The sequence below is a fragment of the Alligator mississippiensis genome, chromosome 1, assembly GCF_030867095.1.
Source record: "Alligator mississippiensis isolate rAllMis1 chromosome 1, rAllMis1, whole genome shotgun sequence".
Lineage (NCBI taxonomy): Eukaryota > Metazoa > Chordata > Crocodylia > Alligatoridae > Alligator > Alligator mississippiensis.
In genome coordinates, this window is record NC_081824.1 from 310,656,620 (window position 1) to 310,668,902 (window position 12,283).

Sequence of the window (12,283 nt, forward strand, 5' to 3'; positions counted from 1 at the left end):
AGATCAATGGACTCCAGATTTATAGATGAAGACAAATAGTAATCCTTCTTGAATCACAAGAGAATGCTACCTTTTTGACATCACTGTTTTATTTTTTCAGTGATCAGTGTTCTTCACAGGAAGTATAAAAGGACAACTCTTCAAAATGTGTTCAGCAATAAATGACAGTAAAATAAGACAGGGGAGTCTTATTTTAATCGGGCAATAGTGTGCCATCTTTCAAATAAAGAAGAATTTGTTAAAAGTTGCATTTATGATAGATTAGCAAAATTAAGAAAAAACAACCCTGACATGTTTATTTTGGCCTTGTGACAGCAGCTGTAAGGGTGTTGTAATAACCTTGTGCTCTACTTCAAAGCAAAAAAGGTGAAAGGCAATGTAAATTGTATTGTTTGAAATTAGGTCAGTGCAGTGCACTGTAAAGGAATACTTTAATTTCTAATTATTGGCAAGTAAGTATGTGTTGCTGGAGTTTTTTTATTACCACCTGACCCAATTTGTTATTCTAAACACACACACATCTGGTTCATACTGCATTTTCAAGTAAAGGCAATGGTGGGAGGGGGAAGGGCTGTGGAATTTGCTCTAATGTAGTCACAGATTATAAGGAATGTAATAGTTTAGAGTGTTGCGCAGTTGCATGCTCAGATTCTCAGCTGTGAAGCTTAGCAACGAATAAATGCGGAAGACTAAATCTGAGACATGTACAAGTGGCAGAATGAACAAAATCAACAACAAATTAAACGGCATGAAAGGTATTAAGTATGCAGGAATGCTCTAATAAAGATTGTTTTCCTATCTCGCTTACTATCAGTGTTGCTGAAAGTTAATGCAAGCTGTATTTGCTATAGAATGTCAGTATATAGCCAAGAGGCTTTTTTGGCTTTTTCATTTTGGAGATTTTTTGTAAAATGTCCCATATATCAATGCACCTAAATACTAAACCACAAAATTTCTGCTGTCCCATTGTTATCCTCCTATTCAGAAATTTTGCTTAATCAGATATAATCGTCATCTCTGAGGACTGAGTTTAAACTACTAAATTCATTTGCCAACAGACACCATAAAAAAAAAAATCTGATGCTTTTATCCTGCTGAAGTAACAAGGTATTATTGTGCCAGTCACCAGGGAATATAGGCATCCCCATTTCAGGCCTGACTGTTCCTTTCCTTTTTGGTAAGCTAGGGAGGGGTGGTCCTGAGAAATATGTCTTGTGAGTCTAGCTGTCGTGTAATTTTGTTTTGTAAAAAGTTCTTCAAAACCTTAGCAATTACATAAGCTGATATAAATGAACAGACAACTTCAAAGGTGCTCTTCTATGGGCATGCAAAATGTAAAGGATTAGTTGTGCTTTCGGGCACAGTTTTCTTTCCCTGTGAAATTTCCAATGATTATATGTCCCATGTTCCCCTTCTTTCCTGTCTCCTTTCTACTGTCAGATCTTTAGAAAAGCACCTCGTAGCTCTCCTTTTGGTCTTGCACATACATACGTTTCCTTCAAGCGTTGCTGTTCAGAGGGCTTATGCCAGACTCTTCATATCTCTCTGACCTATAAGCTTTAGAGGGACTTGTTCATCAGAGTTTGAAACTCTGGCAAACATTTTGTTGCAGATCTATTTAAGGTGCTTCTATGTTCTGAAGCATGGTTGAGCCTCCAACAGAATTGCTGAGCTAGTGTTTCACTTCAGATGGTGTTCACAATAAGCCCACGTACACACAAACCCTCCCCCATTGGCCCAACCCCCAAGCTCACAATTAAATGGCCTTTGAAAATGGCAAAGAGGCTTATGGAGAATAGTCTCAATGGATTCTAACCTTTCCTTGAGCTGCACTTGTGTGCAGAATTGTTGATAACTTTCCACACTGAAAATGTTGAGGAAGAGGCAACACTTTCTAGCTGGAGTGAAAGAGCTGCAGCCTTCTTGTGTTCCGCATATAAAGTACCAGCAAAATCTGCCTTTACTCTTTAAAGGCACTGAATCTTTCCAGAGCTCTCAGCAACTGAAGTTCAGGGATTCTTTCAAACACTCACTTTTTTGCCCAAACGAGGAGGATACTACTGGTTCCAGAGTCCAGTCCTTGCAGTCTTCCAGGGCATGAGTTTTGTAGTTGCAGCTGAACTGCCATTGATCATATAAACCTGATACAAACCAGTTAGCCCAGTGAGTAGTCATGGCATAGGTAAAGGCAAAGAAATGAGCTACCATGGATGCTAACTTGACATTCGTCCCCTAAAGAAAAGGGTATTTCTTTCAGGTCAGAGTGAGGTCCTTGACAGGGCAAATAGGGGGGGTTTATTTGTTCTTTAGATTCCTGCTTTGAGTGATTAACTTCTGAATAAACTAAAGAAATCAGTTTTTAGTAAAGGCTGAATCTCTCAGTAGTTATAGGAATAGCATTTAAACACACTAAAGAGGATCATGCAGTTCAATAGCCTGGGGATGCTTGTATCCAAAATACATAAAATCAATAAGAATTTAATGTTTCCCTGGATTTATAAAAGTAAGGCAAATTTGACTTTCAAGACCTTCTTAGTAAAATTGAATGTAGGGAGATTAGTGAAAACGTGGTCGCACCGTTTTCAGCTTTAATCTTCTTGTGCTGAACTGTATGGGTACTCAGCACCTTACAGGATCAAGCTGTAATATAAATCAATAAAAAGGTGAACTCATATGTAATATATGCAGTATTTAGGTTTTGAAGGCATGCCACAGCTTTTTATAGCTAAGAATGATTTCTTTGTCCTTCTGGCCAATAAAAGTATATGATTTCAGGATGCTTGTTCAATATTTGTTTGCAACACTTTCCTTAGATATAAAGTGGATTAAAAAAAAAAAATTATGTGAAATCGGTGCTTTTGAAAGCTGCCAGGTTGACAGCCACAGAGAATAAAATATTCTGTTTTATTAGCAGAACAGTCAGAGACTACCAAACTTATTTCACATGGAAAATTAGGGATTTGTTTTCAGAGAGAAATGTATCCCAGGTTTAAATCCATGAGTGAATTTACTCCTATTATTTTACTTGATTTGACATGCTAACCAGTGGCACACTCTCTATTCAGACACCCTGAATGTACCTGAACATAAATGTCAGGTGGCATTCTAGATAATGGAGAGACATGGAGGAATATCCTCCACTGATAGAACAGGAGAGAATTGTAGTCTAAAGGACAACCAACAGTAAAGCAGATTCCTCATACTACCCACCAGTGTCTCAGCCTGGTTTACGGAAGATATCTCTTTATGAATCTTAACTTCTGTGTTAACATGGTGAGAAGGCTACCAAGCTGTGTTAAACTGTGGGGAAACAGGCCAAGAGTATCCCATTCATTTTGTGTACACTGTTAATATTGAAAAGCCATCATGGCCAGGTACAGATATTACACTTTTACCAGTGTAAGTGATTGGAAACCGGTCTGTACCCCTAACAGAACAGAAGTTAAGCACATACGGACTGGTTTAAAAACTGATTTAAACTACGTGCTTATAGAAAACTGCGTAAGTTAGATAGATTCTGCCTTGGGTTCTTTGAATGTCCATACCTAGCCTGTGGGGGTCACAGTTTATGGACACTTAACTTAATTTGATTTTTAACTGTGGACTTGAAGGTTAAGGATTATTTTATGGAGTTGTTAAAGTCCTGAAGTTCCCACAGTAAAGTTCTTTCCCAATGAAGATTCCCCTTCAAAACTATTCACCTTCAAATAGAGGCTTTTTATAGCCAAACTCATGCGATTAACATATTGATTCCATAAAATATATTTCCAATTTTATCCTTTTTTCCCCTTGTAAATGCAGTTTAACTGTATGCAGCATCACAGATTCTGTTTTATTCTCTCTGCATTTCTCCTACCTTTATTACCCGTTGTAGGGAGTCCAGGAAATCGGACAGATCTGAGTCAGATCCACAGGATTTCATCAACTCCTTCATTGTAGGTTACCTATTTTCTGCTTTAAAAAGGCACCCAATCAATCTCAATTCATCTTATGTGCTTCAAAGCGCCTCCTATTGCACTGCTCATTTCCACCCCAGCAGAAAGCAAGACCTTTGTAGCATTCCCATTTTCTTCTCCCTCTTTCACCATCTCTGACCTCTATTGTTATAAAGAGGAAGAGATACTGAGATCACTCAGGAATAGTTTGTTTAAAACTTCACTTCCAACTAGTATGCATTGTATCCTTGCATTTTTTTCTGTAGATATTGTCTGTGATCTCTCAGTCTTGTTCTTTGCTGTGACTTCAGAGCCTAACCTGGAAATCATTACCAAGAAACAAGCGGAAAGTAAAGTTCAGCCACTAAAATGTTCACTTGTCAAACAAACATCCTTTCTTTTAAGCAGAAAGCTAAATCAGATAGGAAGTATGCCATTTCACTGTTTTAAAGGAGCCCCATTACCATTTTTGCCTTGTCTTATACTGTTCCTCTAAAAGATGTGAAGGACAAATTCAATAAGGGCTCATACTCTGGAACATAGTCTTATCGAGGTTTTCCAAAGCGCAGTGTGGGATACAAGAAGGTTCAGCATGCTCTCCAGGCCTTGATGTGCAGTCTCTGGAAGTTGATAAGAGTCAGTTCACTGATATCAATTATCTTTGTTTCAGGTCCTGCAAAGGCTAACCGCAATTTGGCTCTTTCAAGCATTGTGCTTTTCCTTGTGTATTTTTATAGCCATCTATTGGTTGTAGAAGAGACAAAATGACTTTTCAATAGCAGAGTTCTTTGATAGCAATTTATATGTCCATATGTTTAATATCCTCTAGTTGCAAATCATTAAATATATAGCCTCTGGATACATATATTGCTACACCCCCCTAACATTGTGTTTTGTAGGTTTTCTCACACGATGCCTTGCTTTTTGGCAAGGCTGGAGGCTGTTAGCTTCAGAAATTGTCCATTGAGCATTGTTATTGTATTGCCAGTTTTCAAAATTCCTGTTCACTTTTTGTGAGCATGCCCAAAGGCATGGCTTCTTCAAATTTAGCTGGAGCTGCTAGGGCCAGAGAAAGGATTCACGAGTCCCAAGAAACAGTGGTAGCAGGAGCAACAGCAGCAGCAACATCAGTGTGTGGGATACAGCATGATGTTCTAAGAGGCAGTATAAACTGGGGGCAGCTTAGCAGAATGTACAGGCAGTCCTCGGACTTACGACACACTTGGTTCCTGAAAACTGTGTCTTAAGTCGAAACGTTGCAACTTGGAACCGATTTTCTCATGAGAAACAATGTTATAAATGGGGGATTGGTTCCTGAACCAAGGCCCGATACCCTATTTTCACCAAAAATACCCTAGAATTTTGTACTCGATCAATTATAGATGAGTAATATAGCCACATTAATGCATTTATATTGTAAATAGCAATCATATTGATTTGGAAGGACTTCTTTGAGGTGACTTTGCTGGACTTTTTGAAGGGCTCTTGGTTGGACTATTTGAAGGGTTCTTGGCTGGGGTCTTCTCAGGAGTCTTGGCTGCAGGTTTTTCTGGAGTCTTGGCTGCTTTCTTAAAGAAAGTGTCCAAAGAAGTTTGGACAGATGCTTTCCAGGGAGATGGGTGACACAGCGAACTTGTTTGCTGTTATGGCGTCACGTGGGATCAAGCGTTCTGAAGTCGAGACTGATGTGAGAAAGTTGAAACGGTGTCAATTTATAAACATTGTAAGTGTGAAACATTGCAACTCAAAACGTTGTAAGTTGAGGACTGCCTGTAACGCGAATGTTTGTACAGCCCTTTTAAGTGGGACATATGATGACAACTATTACATATTATAGATTTCATCCCATATACCTCGTGAGGTATGGAACATTTGGAATAGAACAGGTAAAAAAATTCATAAATGTCAATAGCTAGTCAAAATCTCTATACCAGTGTTGCTCAACCTTTTTGCCCAGCAGGTCAAATGGGGCATAAGCTGTGCAGGGGGCAGTGACAGCCTGGCCCCTATTCAGCTGCACAGGGGAAGGGGGCTTGGCCTGGCCCAGCCCCAACCCAGCTTCTGGGGAGCAAAGGGAGGGAGCACGATCTAGCCCTGATCCAACCTTCTCACGGGGAAGGGGTTTGGCCTGGCCCCAATCTGACTCTGCAAGGGGGAAGGGAGGGTAGCCCAATCCCAACATGCAGCAGGGCTTGGGTATTTGGCCACAGGGGGAGGATTGTGGTATTAATTGCCTCTCCTTCCCTATCGCCAAATTTGCCAGCCCATGGGGAGCCCTGTGGGTCAGATACTATAGCTCCATAGACTCCATTTTCCCCCAGGCCATAGATTAACAAAATTAAGAGCACGTCTGCTGTATACATTTACAAAAACATCCAAAAAACCCCTGACTGAACTTTTAAAAAATATCTGTGATACAGTGAGCAACACTAATTTGAGGGAGTGATGTGTGGTATGCTATTTAAAATGAAGAACGTTTTTTAAAAAATCACTTACTGTCATTAGAAATCGGCTCCAAAATGAACATCTGAATAACTACAGCCTACGTGTATTAACTTAGTTTTTGGATCTAAATTTTGCAATTTGAACCCATCCCTAAATATAATGTACCAGTCCCACAGCTAGCATTATAAGCAGACAAGCATTATAAGCTATCAAGCACTGGTCACAATTCCTGTTCTAATGCCCATTGGAGACATATGGTAGGCTGTATTCTTGGACAGAGGGAGATGTGGAAGCTGGACTACTCATTACACAATATGGAACGTGGACATTTATTTTTCCAGGCAATTTTGTCTATCATGAAAACATGAATTCTGGTGACTGGCTAGGAAAAAGAGAAATCCCTTTTAAGTTTAAACATATTTCACATAATCCTACCATTATCTCCAGCACACTCTGATATACCCTGCACTGTGAATAAATAATAATTGAATTTTACACCTGCTAAATATGAAAATCTGTTTAAAGAAAGATTTCAACTGAAAAAAATGTCTGTTTTAAGGGAAGAGCCATTTGTAACTTTTATTCTAAAAGCCTTCATGTTTTATCTTTTAGCCATGAGACACAAACCACCTGCTGGGATCATCCCAAAATGACTGAGCTCTACCAGTCTTTAGGTAAGAAAGATTTATTTTTGCAATTAAATGAATTGTTAAGAATAAAGATTTCCTGGGTACAACAGACGTTAAAGCTTAGTGAAAGTGAGACACATTACAGGCCATCCAGGAATTAAGATCAGGTTTTATTCAGAGCAACATAGAAAGAAAATTAAAATCTTTAATTTAAATATCAATAAATGCATGGAGTCTGGGATATGTAGTGGGCTAATTCATAAATATGTAATGCAGGTGCCTTTTGCAGATTCTTTACCTAGAAAATTTGAACCCAGACATCTGAAAAACTAGTCCCAAACCTTTATACAGCCTGTCTATCTATCTATATGGCAAAGACAAAGAGAAAAAATAAGCCAAGATACTATTAAGTTGATTTTTGGCTGGTTGAAGGCCAGTCTAAATCATTTGCCAAATATTTTACCATATATTCTTTTGGCAATGTTTTTAATACGTGGTACTCATGGTAACTGTTATGATGTCATTTTGAGAATACAAATTTCTTGCTTTGCCTACTGTAACTTCATACATGCCCGTTGGCTGCTTTTTTTGTTTTGGGGAATTTTTGTTGTTTTCTCTCTTTGTGTATGTGTGTGGTTATATATTTGGGCTTTATTAACAGGGGCACAGCTGTGACATAGTGGGTTTTTCCATGTGCCAGCATGGGCCATCTTTCAGAGTTCAACTTGTTGGTTTCTACCCGATTTTAATGGTCACTGTTGATACCAATTAGGGGGCATCATCAAAAATGAACATTTTTTTCCACTTAAAACAGAAATTCATAAATATTTTACACTTGTATAGAAACGTATATAACAATGCAGTTTGCAGTGCAAAAATAGAGATAGGCAGCACTTCTCTTTAGAATATAATAATGTGCAGCATTTTTATAAATATTGTAAAATAAAACTATATGCATAAAAAAAACCCCAGTGCATAAATTACAGTTAACTGAGGGCACAAGTCAAACAAGTGTTTTCTGGCCATTTAGATAGAACATAATACCATTGTCACCTCCTTAATATTTCCATTCCTCAAATGAATGGTTTACAACATTTAGGACAAATAATGAATATGTTTCTGAAATACAAATTCCTTTTAGTGATGCATTGGTCTCTACACAGTTTGGAGCTTATCAGAATGATATTCATACTATCCAGCTTCTTTGGTGTGGAAATCACATGAAATTCCTCATATTGTTGCTGGTCAGGCCTGAAATACCATGGAAACAGCTTTTCTTGTGGTATTTCCTCCAGTTCAGCTGGGTTACTGTTGAAAACAAGAGCTAAAGAGGTACATATAAATGAAAAGAAAAAATGTTCTGCTTTAGTTTAATTCAAGGGGGTGGGTGTGGATTCATGCCAGTTCTTATTTTAACAACGTTTGTCCACCACCATGAATATTAAGTGTTAAAACTCTTTTTAAGACAATGACTCCTTTTACTTCCAATTTATTTCCAAAGTTTTGTTTTGTTTCTCCCATGGGAGCTATCTTTTCATTTTCCTTCCTTTCTTTCCCCATTTAAATAACTATATTAAATGAATAGGTGTGAGACGCACATTTTGGGTATCTCTGAAATGGCAGTTACCTTCTTGGCAAATATTTTACCTCTGCTTGGGATGATGGGGCAAAAGTCCTGATTACTTTGATACCCTGTAAATTTTAGGTTTGAATACCTGATTTGTATGTATTTTTAGGATTAAACCAGGTGGTGGCATATGGGAATAAAATAGGCCTGGAACAAGGTTTTCTTTATACATCCTCCTGTATAACGAAGCACTGACAAAATGCTGCTGAGGAACCTGCAGAGGTTTTTGGAATTGGGTATATTCATCACAGCATAACTCGTAAAAATTGTATAATACAAGCATAACCCATTTACTCTTGAATAGAACCCTTAATGTGTTTTCTGTGCTTTGCTTTGCCTCAGGTCAAATCTGGTAATAATGGGATGTTTGAAGTCTTTTCAGACTGTTAGGTAACATTTTATGTGAAAAAATACTATTAGAGTAGATTTTGCATTGCATACTTGTTAGCTCCTATTATTTTCCCCCACATAAAGATCTAAATTTTGTTTCTCATTCATGTAAAGGAGTTTTACTAGAGAACTTCAGCTGTTTTCTTTCAGGCTACACGGTATTGTAAAATTACAGGAGAACATATGGATTTCATAATCCGGGTACATACAACAGGATAATTGAGACCAAGCCCATCTCCCCTGTCAGAGTTTTCCTGGCCATTTTTCAAATTCATACCTTTCGCTGCAGGGAACAATCTTTCTGAATGATGTAGCTCATTCTCATTGTACATCCAAAATGTTGACTGATGAGATGCCTTTCCATAAAGGTAGCACATTTTTATTTTGGTTCTGATACATCATAACTTGTGAGACAATCCTTTTGTTTAACCTACCTTCTTGTGAATTTCTGAGGGTATAATTGTTTGCAATGACTGAAGAAAAAATAACACACATCTTGAGACATGTCTCCTCTTATGGCCTTCACCTACAAAGGACATATAGGTAAAATGGGAAGCAGTAGGATTTGGGGAGGAGGTTGTTAACCCATTTTCCTCATAGATTCTTGAAAGTTAATAAATAAATTTTTGACCCATGACAGGATTTCCAAGTTCCAGAATGTATTTCCTTTAGTATTTTTCTAATATTGCCAAGGACATCTGTTTCTTGTTTTGGATGCTTGCAAAAATTAAGATAAAGTGACTATTTATAGTTAGCTTTAGTTAGACAATTACATTATACAGCTAATAAACATGGGAACATGGTACTGTCAGAAAAGATCAGCTTGCTTGCCCTTCTAGTCAAGTATCCTGTCTTTTCCGAGGACACAGAAAAATCCCATAGTAGGTAATTATAGAATAGCCTGCCCACAAGGGAAGTTTCTTCCTAACTGCTTCAAGCTCATGCACTGAAGCATTGCAATCTAATAATGACAATTGGTAATAATTGTAATATATTTGGTTTGAATTTTAACAAGGATGTAATACATGTCCTATTTCCCTCATTGGTGGTTGTTTCAGGTAAAGATTCTTGCTTGTGAGTTATTTTTAAGAGCTTTTGCTAGACTATTTTTCCCATTATTTAAACAAAGTACACATTTCATCACTGAGAAATTTCTTATTTATTTCATTAAGTGCCTGTTCATGGCCCTAGATGTGGTATTTTTCACTCTTCTTGTAAAGTTACCATGTCTCATAAGCAGCCTATCAACACTAAATGGCCTTTTTGTTTGTTTCATAATCACATTAAAGTGGCACTAAGTAGCTGAGATAATGACCTCAGCTACATCACTTAAATTGCTACTAGATGTTCATCCTTTAGTTATGTAAATTCAGTATGTGGGAAAAGCTAATACTGTAATGGAAAAGGTAGTAAAAATTAGTGATGCATGAACCTAAAAAGGTTTAGAGGTATGATTCAGATAAACATTCCAGTTTGGATGCACATCACTAAAGACAAGTGTCTGCCCTGCTCTCTATTATTCCAGCAACTGTTCTAACTGCTTTCCATTCCACTTCTTCACCTTGTTATCGCTTTAAGCCTATTACTCACTCACCCTCCAATTTAGATTTTCCCACTTCTCAAAATCTCTGGTTTACCTTTGCTATCTTCCAGAATGCAAGAAGCAGAACTTTTCAAAGGAAAAAACAAAATTGCTTAATTCTTCAAGATTATTTTTTTAAATGGAACATTACATTGAAAGCAGACTGGGTGTTCTTCAATTGCAGAAGGCAGGGTAGATTTGCACCTTATAGACTAAATCAGAGATGTATAGTATAAGCTTTAAGGCTAGGGACAGAAATTACACATCGACTGATTTAACTTGTAGGATTACCCTATTTCCAGGAACAAAAAAGAAGACACCTGTGGGAGGGGAAGAGGGGGAGGGGGTATATGACTGGGGGGACAGTGATATGCCTGTGCCCTGCCCCTCACTCCTAAGCCCCTGCCCCCCCAATGCTTCCAGTGCCCCTCACTCCCGACCCACAGCCCCTGCCCATGGCCCTGCCAGTGCCTTTCACTCCCGACCCAGAGCCCCCAGCCCAAGCCCTGCTACCTACGTAGTTACTGCCTGTGTGTGTGCACATGCACACACGCACACACACACTTCCTGGGGCCCGCGTGCAGAGCCAATCACCTTGCCTGCTCCAGAAAAACCCAGACGTATGGTAACCCTAGTTTAAGTGAGCAGAAACTTGCTTAAACTGTAACAGAACATAAGTTCAGTGCTCATAAATTGGTTTCAAAATGGCTGAAACCAGTTTGAGATAAACCTAGTTGTATGTAGTATCAGACCTAACTGACTGAGGTCAAACCGGTTTAATGAACTTCTGCCCCAGACCCCTTCCTAGTTTAAGTTAACCCAGAGTCCACTAGCATCCCAGCATGCACTGTAGCCCTGGGCTGGGCTGTGCTCTCTGCTCCAGTGGAACAGGGCTGGCCTCACCCCTCTGCTCTCTAGCCCGAGCAGGGGTGGAAGCATGGCCAGATGCTGGCTCCCCTAAGGCGAATGAGGCAGGGAAGATGCTTATTCCCTGCCTCCCTCCCCTGTCCCACAGCACAGACCCCAGCAGGGGTCTGCCAGGCAGGGGCATAGCAGCTCACTGCCAGGCATTTCTCCACTCGCTGCTCCAGTGGCGGGGGTATGGCCAGCCCTGGCAGTGCTGTGAAGTGAACAGAGGTCTGGGTTTAATTCCCTTCTCCATCCTGTGTCCCAGTGCTATGGACGCCAGCTGGGGTCTGCCTAGCTGAGGCACAGCAGCCTGTATCAGGGTCATCCCCCCCCACACACACTACTGCAGGGTGGGGGATGGTCAGGTGCTGTTGGCATGTCCCCCTGTAGCGAAGTGGGCAGAGAAGGGTTTTATTTCCTGCCCCCCTGGGACTCCAGCCAGGGTCTGCCTGGCCAGGGCATAGCAGCCCCTGTCAGGCATTCCCCCAATCATTGCTGCTGGATAGCAGGGTGTGTGGCCAGCCCCAGCAGTAGCCTCAAGTGAACTGGCCAGGGAGAGGGTTTAATTCCCTAAACCCTGTCTCACTAGCATGGACCCAAGCTGGGGTCTGCCTGGCAAGCCCCCCTCACTGCTGTTCACTTGAGGAGGGGTGGAGGCATGGCAAGATGCCAGCCAGCATGGCCCATTGAGGGTGGAGGTGGAAGTACATACCCCAGCTGTGGTCCTTAGGGGGCAGAGAGGGGAGGGGGAAGAAGCTCACTCCTG

At 39.9% G+C, this 12,283-nt stretch overlaps 1 protein-coding gene across 14 annotated transcripts in view; it reads left to right on the forward strand.

Moving 5' to 3' along the window:
- The window catches only part of DMD (dystrophin), a 2,172,325-nt gene that overhangs the window by 2,057,428 nt on the left and 102,614 nt on the right, over positions 1 to 12,283 (forward strand). For all 14 annotated transcript variants that reach the window (XM_059720821.1, XM_059720816.1, XM_059720817.1 and 11 more), the window contains one exon: positions 6,993 to 7,054. In XM_059720821.1, coding sequence (XP_059576804.1) covers positions 6,993 to 7,054 — 62 coding nt within the window. The remainder of the gene's footprint in view (positions 1 to 6,992; positions 7,055 to 12,283) is intronic.